The sequence below is a fragment of the Choloepus didactylus genome, chromosome 13 (genome assembly GCF_015220235.1).
Source record: "Choloepus didactylus isolate mChoDid1 chromosome 13, mChoDid1.pri, whole genome shotgun sequence".
In the NCBI taxonomy this organism is placed as follows: Eukaryota; Metazoa; Chordata; class Mammalia; order Pilosa; family Megalonychidae; genus Choloepus; species Choloepus didactylus.
Window position 1 is genome coordinate 28,117,906 of NC_051319.1, and position 12,477 is coordinate 28,130,382.

The 12,477-nt window shown below is 35.7% G+C and overlaps 1 protein-coding gene across 2 annotated transcripts in view; it reads left to right on the forward strand.

Annotated features, from left to right (window-relative positions):
* POLR3G (RNA polymerase III subunit G) overlaps positions 1–12,477 on the forward strand; it is a 41,443-nt gene that overhangs the window by 3,502 nt on the left and 25,464 nt on the right. For both annotated transcript variants that reach the window (XM_037802173.1, XM_037802174.1), the window contains exons 2-3: positions 6,861–7,009; positions 10,145–10,274. In XM_037802173.1, coding sequence (XP_037658101.1) covers positions 6,893–7,009; positions 10,145–10,274 — 247 coding nt within the window. In that variant the 5' untranslated portion in view covers positions 6,861–6,892. The remainder of the gene's footprint in view (positions 1–6,860; positions 7,010–10,144; positions 10,275–12,477) is intronic.

Consider the following 12,477-nt stretch of genomic DNA (forward strand, 5'->3'; position numbering starts at 1 on the left):
AGTTCTGTGAGAGGTAGACTAGAAGTACAGAATTGAGAGGAAAAAGAATTAAAATTTCTCACTAATAAACTTATTCATGTATTTTAAAATGGATAGTGGAGAATGGACTATTGTATTTAGATTCTACTAGGTACATTTAGAAGAGTGATACAACAGTTTTATTTAAAAATATCAATAATTTTAATATGTTGAAAGTGACTTCCTTTGCAACTTACACTTATGATGAATTGTTCTAGATATTTCCTCACCAGTGTGTGCAAGAGTAGTTTTTCAAAATTCCTTTGGGCTTAGTCAAGCAAAAATGTTTGAAGATCACTCTTCTGTAGTAAGAAGAAAGTAAGACTGGAGCTGGAGCCCTGGGGAATGATAGTTACATGTGATGCATAGATGCCTTATGCTTTCTACCTCGTATTTGTGCTATGGTTGGCACATAGGTACACTCAATAAATGTTTGATGAATAATATTTTAGGGATAATAATCTACAGATTGGATGCAAAATGAATTAGAAGGGTAGAAATTTTGAGTATATAATTGCAATATTCTATGAGAGAATATGTTAGAAGAAAGTCACCTGCATTTTTTTTCCTGTAAAATACTGTCACCAGGCTCCCCTACCTTCCATGCATGTGCCTATCTGTTTATCTGCACATTTATTCATCTAACTAATATGTGCACAGAACTGTGTTAGTCATGGAGGACAATACATTTAAGCCACAATCACAACTCATAAAATGCTAGAACTAGGAGGAATTTCAGAGATTAGCTCAGCCCCAGTGGTGTGGTAGATATTATAGTTGATTAGAATGGGCTTTTGCATTTCAGCACTTGGATGCTTGAACCACATCTGTTATAAAACCATCTCAGAACAATTTTGCTTGTGTTTCTGGAATCATCTAGAAAGGGGGGTGGGGTGGTGATGCTGCTGACAACATTTTTAAGTCCAGCCCATTTTGCCATTACAAATTCACCTTACCACAAAAGATTAATGTGGTTATGAATGTTTTCAACTAGCCTAGAAATGTGCTTCACATAGTGTAATGTAGATGAAAGAACAATGGAGAAGTATCCTGAGGTTTTAACTCAGTCTTGCCTTTGTTACAAATTAACTTTGTGTCCTTAAGCAGTCAGTGAAACTCTTTGGGCTTCACTTTCCTCATCTGTAAAATGGGAGATTTAGTCTGGAGCCATGGTTTTTTGAATTCATGTTGTACATTGTAATCTCCTTGAAGCTTTAAGAAGTCCTACTGTCTAAACCCTACCCCCAGTGATAATGATTTTGTTGTTCTGGGTGAAGTGTGGGAATTTTTTAAAGCACTCCTGATGATTCCCATGGACAGGCAAGGTCCCAAACGTTATAGTTCAGAAAGTTAAAAAAAACAGTCGTATTAGAAGGCTGAGTGAATTGTACCTCTGTGGGTAGATTTGCTCATTAAATCAATGCAAAAGAAAAAAGAATGGGGAAGTTTTTCTTCATTTTGGAACCATGGCTGTATATAAAGCACTGTGCTAGATAGTGAGAAATATATAATTTCTACTGTAAATACAGTCAAAGAAACAAACACAAATACAAAACGTAAGTGAAACACATCCCTGTTGGAAAAGGCCAGTTTTCCAAAACAGGCATTGTCTTGTATTTCTTCTGTAATTCAGGAGTGTAGCAATGTGTATCCATTTATTTTAACAGCAAGGTGGGATGAAATAAGTGTTGTGGATGTTGAGGGACTTAAGCTGTATCTTAAACTGAAAAGGGATGCAGCCGGGCAGAAAGGAAGGGGGAATAGGTTGAATTTGGGAGAATGGTAGTTAAGACGCGTGAGTCAGAAGCATAGGCTGAAACCATCTTAATGGGCTCTGAATGCATGGATAGGGAGTTTGGATTTATTTCTCTAGCCAAGATACTAGAGAGGAGTAGCAAGAACAGAGCTATACTTTAGGATGAATAATGTGGAAGAATTAAAGAGGAAGAAGTGAGGAATACTATGAAAAGGCTATTGCAGTTAATCAGGAGTGAGGTGGAAAGGACTGAGCTGGTAAAAGAAATGGAAAGGGAAGGACATTTTGGCGGAAGAATCAAATGATTGATTGGATAGGAGGAGTGGCACAGAATGAGGAATCAATACGGGGGCTTCCTCCAAATCTTCGAATATTGGTAACTGAGAAAATAATGCACCATGGATAGAAATAGGGATATTATATTTGAAAGGCAAGCTAGTGAGGGAAAAGATGATCTTAGTACTTTGAGTTTAAAGCAACATCAAAATACTCCTTTAGTAAGAAAATGGGCTGAAACTCAAGACAGAGGTCAGTGCTACAGCTAATGATCTGGGAGAGGTAATCAAACCCTGAGAGTAGGTACATTTTCCAAAGATGGAAAAAGAGCAGAAGACCAAAGATTGAATGTTGAGGAAATCCGTCATTAGGGAGTTTAATAAGGAAAGTAGAGAAAAAGTAGTCAGTGTGTCAGAAGAACCTAGAAAACATACCTTTTTTTTTCAAATGTAATTTTATTGAGATGTATTCACACAAACCATACAATCCATCCAAAGTATACAATCACTTGTTCACAGCATCATCACATAGTTGTGCATTCATCACCATGATCATTTTTAGAACGTTTGCATTACTCTAGAAAAAGAAATAAAAAGAAACAAGAAAACCCCACACATCACATACCCCTTACCCACTCACCCCCACCCCCTGTCTTATTGACTACTAGTATTGCACTGTACCCAATTTTAAGACTTAAATACAGGTAGGTTAATTAAGACAGTGTAGTATTGTCAGAGGTAGGCATATAGATCAGTGGAACAGAACAACGCATCTAGAAGTAGATCCATACAAACACAGGCAACTGACTTTTTGTTTTTTTCCTATATTGTTATACAATCATCGTCAAAGATCAGGGCTACTGGATTACAGTTCAACAACTAGAAAATGTACTTTTAATAAAGCCTAGGGAAGAGGGTTTCAAAAGGGAGGAGGCAGTAATGAACCATGTGCTTCAGAAGTCCTAGAGCATTCACAAGGAGAAAAGGCCAATGAATTTTGCCACTAGGGAACTATCAGTGGCCTTGCATTTAGCATCTTTGTAGGTGTAGCTTCTTATCATCAGTAAGCTAAAAGCCAAATCCCTTACTGCAGTTTACAGGGCTCCACCAGATCTGTCCTCAGCCAGCCTTTCCCCTTGCAGCTCACCAGCTCCCTTAGTGCCCTGTTATCAGACACTCCACCTTTGGCTTCCTCTGGGCCTCTGTACTTGCTGATCCCCCTGTTGGTATCCAACTCCACCCTACTCCTCCATCCTGTGGCTCATGGTCTCTTCTGCAGGACCATGCTCAGATTTATCCTTTACAGAAAGACCTTCCCTGACCACCCTGTGTGAAAAAGCCACCACCATCCTCTTTCCTTGTTCTCTGGACTCATGATGCTCTGTTTTTCTTCAGAGCACATAACTTTCTACTGCACACTTATTTGTTGTTTATGTTCTGTCATCTGCTGAAATGTAAGCCCAGAGAGCAGGGACTTAGTTTTGTTCAATGCCCTCTGGCTCCTAGTATAGTACCTGAATGCTCAATATTGGTTAAATGAATGGCTGAATGAAATGAGGCTAGATGAAGTTAAGAAAGATTTGAAAAAGGAGGAAATGGGAAAAGCTGGTATAAACCCTCATTCGAGAAGTTGAGCAAGGTGAAAAAGGAACAAGGCAGTGGTTGAAGCAGCTTAATGGATTTCAAAGAATGATACTTGGACCTGACTTGTGAGCCATTTTTTCCATGATACAGTTACCAGAGTCCAAGGACTACCTCTCAGGTTTGCAGGTCAAGAAAATGAACTCACCAGCTCCCCCAGGTGTGAGGGAACTGACTCATGATAACCAAACTAAAAAGAGATGGATTTTTTGGCCAGAATGCTGTGTCATTATTTACGGTGTCTCAAGATCTAGGGTTGATTTTTCTGCCAAGAAAAGTATATTCACTATTGATACTAATTTATACACCCAGAGATTGCTTGGGGGTCAACAGAGTTTGATATTTCTCAATGGATATTTCCATCAAGTAACGGTAACTGATCTACTTAGTCTCTTTTTTAGGGTATTTCTCAAACTGCTTTCCAGGGCCCACCTCTGAAGATTCTGATGCAGTAGGTTAGACCCCTTGAGGTAATACTTATGATTAGGCAAGTTTGGGAAATCCTACCTAGAATTGTTCTTAATCTTTAATTAGTGGCAGTTCCTGAACTGGAATGCAGCCTAGTTGGTCTTGCCCATGCCTACAGGGTTCCTGCAGTGAGTTTCTTAGAGTGAAGGTATGAGCACTTTTGCTCGGCAGTTTTCATTCTTGGGAGACCTATAGGCTCAGCGTATGCTTCAGTGACTCAGCAGTTGAAACAAGTCCATTTGGATATTTTTCCTCTCTTAGTGTTAACAGATGGAAAGAGCTTGGTTAATAATAATTAAAAGAGTATCTTTCCTGTATTAACTGTATTTCAGGGTAGCAAAATAGTGGATGAGGGAAATTGATTCTTGATAGAATTCCAGCTAATAAATCCAGAAAGAATGAAAAAAAAACTGTATATCACCTTGCAATCCATGATGAAATAATGGATCTAAGCAATAATCATTAATGGCTGCTAAAATCAGGCAAAACTGATGGGGAACTTTATAATAGATGAAACAGATTGGCAGTACCTGAACCCAGTGACCAGCCTGACTCACCAAGAGAGAGAAAACCAGACTTCATGAATATTCCAATGTGATGCAGTAGAATGAAGAGCATTTCTTTTAAATATTCTTGCAAAATAATCAAACAAATCTAGGTAAGTCTCTAGTTTACCTGTTTATAGGAAATATAGAGAATATGTGTTAAACCACATCTTAATTCTGCAGTCAGCCAAATCAAGGATATGGGAGATTTTACAGCCTTGCTACTGAAGGTGGGGTCTGCCAACCAGCGTGTTTGGTATCCTTTGAGAGCTTGTTAGAATGCAGAATCTCAGGCCACACCCTAGACTAAGTGAAGCAGAATCTACATTTTAACAAGATTCCCAGGTGATCTCCTGTATCTCAAATTTTGAGAAGCATTGTACAGAACAATGACCTAGTCTCTTCAACAAATAAATGGTAAGGGGGAAAAAAGGGGATCTTTTACAGTTTAAAAGAGTTTTAAGAGACATGTCACTCAAATGCCATGTATGAACTTTTTGTATCCTGGTTTGAACAGACCAACCATAAAAGACATTTAAGTGACAACTGAGGAAATTCGAACAGTGATTATGTATAAGATAGTATTAAGGAATTGTTAAATTTTGGGGGGTGAAGTAATTATGAGTATGTTTTTGTTGTTGTTTTAAAAAAGCTTTTCTCCTTGTATAAGAGATACTTATTAAGAGTTGAAAATAATCTGGGGTGGGCATGAGAGAATATAGATAAAATAAGATAAGCCATATTTTATTGTTGAAGCTGAGTGGTAGATACACAAAAGTTTATTGTTCTATGCTCTTACTCTTGTATATTATTGAAAATTTCTGTAAAAAGTAAAAAAAAGATATAGAAAGAGTTGTTTGCCAGTTTGGATGTATTATGTCCCCCAAAACACCATGTTTTTGATGCAGTCTGTGGGGTAGACGTTATTAGTGTGGATTAGGTTGTAATCAACCTCCTTTGATTGAGTGTGTCCATGGAGCTGTGACTCAATCAACTGTGGGTGAGACCTTTGATCAGATAATTTCCATAGAGGTGTTACTCCACCTGTTCAAGAGAGAGACTTTGAAGAATGCATAGGAGCTGAGAGTGGAGCTAGAACACAACCTGAGATCAGCAGACACCAGCCACATGACTTCCCAGCTAACAGAGGTTTTCCTTTGACCTTCCTTTGGTGAAGGTATACTTGTGTTGATGCTTTCGTTTGGACATTTTCAAGGCCTTCAGACTGTATCTTTGTAACTAAGTAACCCCCTTTATAAAAGCCAATCCATTTCTGGTATTTTGCATAAGAGCAGCATTAACAAACCGGAACAAGTTGTATTTTAAATTGGCAGCATTAAACGTAACAACAGTAAGATCAAGTTTTAATGTTCAAGCAGTAATGAAGAAGGGAGAACTTTCAAATATGGAGGCAAATAAGGAAGGATGCATTTACAAAATGTACAATGCACAATCATATTTAAAAATCTTTTCAGTGTCATAGCCATCATATCAAATCACATGCCATCCTATCTGAGCAATTCACAGAAAGAGCAAAGAGGAAACCCCATTTCAAGGTAGAAAGATGCTGAACATCTGATTCAGTATTTCAACTGTTTTGCTTGAACTTTTTTCCCCCTTGGCTAGACATCTTCAGAGGTCTTTATTGATCCCACTTCTAAAAGGAAGACATTGGACTAGATCACTGGGATCCTTTTTAATGTGCAAATTCTGGGATAAATAAGTCATTTAGATATTTAAAATACGATTGACTAATGACAGTCTTCAAGTTGATGTGAAAAAGCAAGGCTACCTGCTCACTTCATTAGCCAACCTTGTCCAAACTTTTTATATGTGCTGTTGCCAACCCCTGAGAGACAGGGAGAATTGTACCCACTGGCTGCCGGGTGGTCATGTTGCACCACCAAGGAGAACCAGTGCCGACCTCCACCCAGCACCTGGGATGAGTTGGTAGAGACCTCATCTCACCTGCGAAACATGACTGCATGTGAATGGTTAAGGAATCAGTTAAGATGTGTTTTATTTCTTCACAAGATTTTCAGAAATATTTTAAACTGATCTTGCTACTTAAGGGTTAGAGTTTTAGAATTTGTTCTAAAATGTTACTTTCATTTTTTATATGCTCCAATAAATCTTAATAATTATGACACCTTTCAGAATTTGCCGCTTTTCTGGTGTAACCAGTTCTGATGGCTGGGAATAAAGGAAGAGGGCGTGCTGCTTACACCTTTAACATAGAGGCAGTTGGATTTACCAGAGGTGAGAAGTTACCTGATGTCGTATTGAAACCACCCCCACTATTTCCTGTAAGTACCTTAACAGCTGAATTCTCACCAATTATTTTCATGTTTCAAAGAATATTAAAATTAACATAGGACTTGAATGTATGATGATATACTAAGTATAAGAAAGTAAAAGACAGCAAACTTTACTTACCTTTAATTTAAATATTTCAGCTGTTCTTTCCTGAACTTTTTCCAATTTCCAGATTGCTTTCTTAAAATATAGAACACAAGATTATATTTGCCATTCTGAGAATATACTCAGTACTGTGTGAATGAGGAAAGAATTACTATTCAATTATTTAATCTTCTATTGCTGTTATTGATATCTTCTAGTATCAAAATAATATTTTAAAAAGTCATGTTGGACAAAGGTACCCAGTGTTCTTTTTTACTTCAATTGCTCTTTTTCACTCTAATTATTATTCTTGTTATTTTTGTGTGTGTGCTAATGAAGGTGTCAGGGATTGATTTAGGTGATGAATGTACAACTATGTAATGGTACTGTAAACAATCGAAAGTACAATTTGTTTTGTATGACTGCGTGGTATGTGAATATATCTCAATAAAATGATGATAAAAAAAATAAAAAAAAAATAAAAAAATAAAAAGTCATGTTGGTTCTCAGCTCCTACCCTAAACTGGCATACTTTTGCTTTATGGTTTCTTTTTACCTTATGTCTATATATTTTCATTTTGCTCTTCAGTATGCCAGTTGGCCTTTTTTCCCCACTGTACTTTTGCCTATTTTTTTACTTATTTCTGTTTAATCAAAGTCACTTTGAATATTACCGTTTTTCAGAATATAAGCGTCTGTGCTACAGCTAGTGTTATTTTTGAATTTAATGAATGTGCTGCAAGCATAATTGTCTTCGTGTTTAATCTAAGGCTTTTGCTTTATATTTAGTTTAAAAGACAGGCTTACATTTCCTGAAGCATATATGCTGCAGTATAAAAAATAAAAAGCCACAAACAACCAGGCACCCCTTCCCTCAGGAATCCTTTCCCTCACTGAAGGATTTATGTAAGTAGAGGGTGCCAAACAAATGTATCTGGGATCTAGATTTCCATATAGTCAATCTCTGCTCTTGATATTTTGCCTTTCTGGTATTCAGTACAGCCTTAAAACAAAGACAGGTATCTTATGTATAGTCATACACTTACAGTGATTTTTTCTAAAACAAGCTCTGCTCCATGCCTGATTGGAGATTACTTCTGAACACTGGGAATGCTAGCATGCAATGTTGCTTTCTACTTGGAATAAAAATTGAAATTCTTCTCTACTACCTAAAAGGCTCTGTCCGATCTGGCTTGTCTGATCTGTCTCTGACCCTTTTGCCCTTCTTACTCCCCAGCGGTGCTGGCCTCCTGTTTCCCTCAGCCTTTGATCCTGCTGGTTTCTGTCTGGAGCCATCTGTCCGCCAGATCTTTGCATGGACGACTTCCTAATTTTATCCAGATCTCTGCTCAAATGTGACTTCCCCAAGAGGCCATCCATGTTTACTCTATACAGCTCCATCCTCCATCTAGTCTGTCAATCACTCTTTACCCCATTTTGTTTTTTTCCTCATCACTTATCACTACCTAAAATTATATATGACCTCATTTGTTTACTTATTTGTTGTGTGTTTTTCCCCTAGAATGTAAGTTCCATGATGGCAGGGACTTTGAGTAGTCCACCATTGTATCCTGGTGTGTGGCAGGCATTCAATAAATAGTTGTGGAATGAATGAATAAATTCTGAGTCAAATTTTGAAAATGTACCCTATCTTAATCCTCTGAAACCAGAAATGTCTTCACTGTGTCTCTTGAGGACCCAGTTTTTAAATAAATGTATGAGTGTGTATGTATATAAGTGTATACATATACACACCACAGACACATATCTAGTTTTTAATTGAATATACAGATTCAAGCTCCTGCTTTGCCATTTTCTAGCTGTACAGGCTTCCAATGTTTTCATATCTGAATTTCTTCATATAAAGGGGGGAATATTGGTAATAACTTAAATGAGATAATGGGTGTTGAATATTAAGTACATCTGGACATAATAAGTAGTAAGATGATAACTGCTATTATTATTACTTTTTTTTTTTTTTTTTAAAGTAAAAAAGATCACTAGGTGCTTTTTTTTTTTTTTTGCCCCCGGTTTTCTACTCATCCATCCATACACTGGACAAAGGGGAGTGTGAGCTGCATAGCTTTCCCAATCACATTGTGACCCCTCATAAGCTAGATTTTTTATATTATTACCTTTTTTGCTACTGCTCCCACCAATACCACCACCAATAATTGATATTATTAGGACACAGGAGCAGTTGCTCTCATTTGGAGGCCTTGATCTTTAAAATGTGGAATCACACTGATCAAGACTATAGTGATATAACAAAATGGTTATCAGTGTAGTTTTTAGGGCCAGTAGGAAAATTATGCATCTTTTCTACCCCTTAAGTAAGAAGAAAGTAGGAAGTGAGTTAAGAGGTGTATTAGTTAGGGTTCTCTAGAGAAACAGAATCAATGAGAGATATCTATGACTATAAAGTTTATAAAAGTGACTCACGCAACCGTGGGTATGCACGAGTCCGAATTCTGTAGGGCAGTCAGCAAACTGTCATCTTCGAGGAAGATGTCCGATGAACTCCTCAGGAAACAAACCAGCAACTTGGACGAACTCCTCAGGAAATGAACTGGGATCTTCGACAAACGTGTTCGATGAACTCCTCAGGAAATGAACCGGAAACTTCGACAAACTCCTTGGGAAACGCTTCGCTGGGCAGCCGAAGAAGAAGAAGAAGTGATCGTCCTCTATCCGTCTTGCTTATAAGTCTTCAACTGATTAATTGGATTAAATCCAGCCAATTGCGTTCTCTTATTGTGGAAGACATGCTCTTCTCTCATTGAGTCATCAGTCACAGCTGCAGTCAATTGACTGATGATTTAATAAACCAGCCTTTTGGTTTATTAACCAGCCACAAATGTCCTCTCAGCAATTGTTAGGCCAGTGCTTGCTTGACCAGACAGCTGGGTACTATCACCTGGCCAAGTTGACACAGGAACCTAACCATCACAAGAGGTTAAATAGTTTACTTTTTACATAGTATAGAAAAATATGATATTAAAATTTGTTTTTTAAAAATCTTCATTTCTCAATTTAAACAGGATACAGATTATAAACCAGTGCCACTGAAAACAGGAGAAGGTGAAGATTATATGCTGGCTTTGAAACAGGAGCTGAGAGAAACAATGAAAAGAATGCCTTTTTTTATGGAAACACCTGAAGAAAAACAAGGTGAGTATTTAAATCATTGATTATGTGGCTCAATGTATACCTAAAAAATAATGTTTAGGCACAATATATATTATCATTTAATGCTGATTGATGTGATTTGATCAGAAATTATCAACTACTTTGAAATAACATGTTTATGTTGATTTAATAGAAAAATACTTTATCCTTTTTGGTATTTTATTGTTAAAAATAACCTTTCATGATAAAAGTTTCATATGTTAAGTGAAAATTCTGTAAAACATGCAAAAGTATTAACAGAACATCTATGGAACTAGTATTAATATTTTACTGTATATTCTAGCTTATGTGTATTCGTTCTATAAAATTGGATTCGTATTTGCATGTTATTACTTTGTATCTTCCTTTTTTTACTCAATATATTAGCATTTTCACATATCATTAAATATTCTAGGAAATAACATTTTTAATCACTGTGGCATTCCATTGTATGAATATAACATTATTAATTATAATTAATTCCCTACTATTATGTTTTAAGTTGTTACCAATTTTTTACTCAAATATTTGATGCTGTGATAATTATTCTTGTACATAAATCTTTATGCAGGTCTCTGATTATTTATTTTAGGCTAAAAATTTTAAAAGCCTTGATTATTTTCTGGTTTACCACTCATGTATCAGATATGCTAGAAAATATAAAATATGTATTTTTCTATGATGCCAGGGCAGAGAGGAGAAATTACAATTGTAGAAGGCTTGACAGTCGCAGACTGGAAGTGGGAAGTGGTTTTGGAGGAAAGAAACCCAAACCTGAGTAGTTATTTAGCATAGTAGAGTAGAATTATATTGATTTTCAGTTTCTGACCTTGATTGTTAAAATTAGAGAGATCAGTATCATCCTTGAGTTCTCAAAACGTCATTAAAACTCGAGAAATACATGTTGTATCACCTCATTCCATTAATATTAAAAAATGCGTTCCATTTTTCCTCTCCCTGAAAGACTTAGAATTGGCTGAGAGTCAAAAAGAAATCTTGTATCTTGATATCACATGTACTCATAATTCTGACAAGTATTTTAGACAATTTTATTTATATTTTTAAAACATAGCTGTTTGAAGTTTTATAATGGTTTGATAGATATTTTTACCTCAAAAATGTGAACTTTTTTTACTTTCGTGATTGTCTTTCATCTGAGTTCCAAAGTGAAATTAAAGTTCTCATTTTAAAGGCAAAAAAAGTAAGTCTAAATGAACTAATAAATAGTCATTCTTGCTAGAAAAAAATAATAGTGCAAAGTTTACTTTAGGCTTTTTAAAATTAATCTTTGATCTAGGTTATGGGACAGATTTACTTAGATTGTGGTTGTTATTAAAGCACTTGTCTAATTTAACAGTGTATTAAATCATTAAAGCATTTATATGAGTTGTATACAGGGACCTTGAGAACATAATTCTGTCATTGGTTTTTTTTGAGCAATTGGCTTGTATCTTGATGAAAGGGCTCTTTATCTTTGGTAACTGCAATAAAGTGTTCAAAAATATACGGGATTTTACATTTCTGTTCCTTTTAGGAGAAAACTCTTGCACAGAATTTTCCAAATTGATACAAGGAAATTCTCCTTGGAAATCTTCATGTTTCCTTCTCTTGCTGATGTAGTATGGTTAAAAACACTATTGTTTAAAAAAAAATTTTTTAAATATAATATATACATTTTATATTTGTATGTAGACATATGTAATATATATTCACCTAATGTTTTTATAATATACACTCATATATGTGTGTATATATAAATCTGCATGTTTTTATATATATATATATATATATATATATTTATTGAGATTGTTCACATACCATACAACTATCCAAAGATCCAAAGTGTACAATCAAGTGCCTATGGTACCATCATCCAGCTATGCATCCGTTACCACAATTAATTTTTTTCTTCAATTTTTAGAACATTTTCATTACTCCAGAAAAGAAATAAAGACAAAAAAAGGGAAACTCAAATCCTTCCATACCCTACCACCCCCCCTCCATTATTGATTCATAGTTTTGGTATAGTACATTTGTTACTGTTGATGAAAGAATGTTAAAATACTACTAACTGTAGTATACAGTTTGCAATAGGTATACATTTTTTTCCTTTATGCCTCTCTATTATTAAGTTCTAGTTATAGTGTCATACATTTGTTTTGGTTCATGAGAGAGATTTCTAATATTTGTACAGTTAATCATGGCC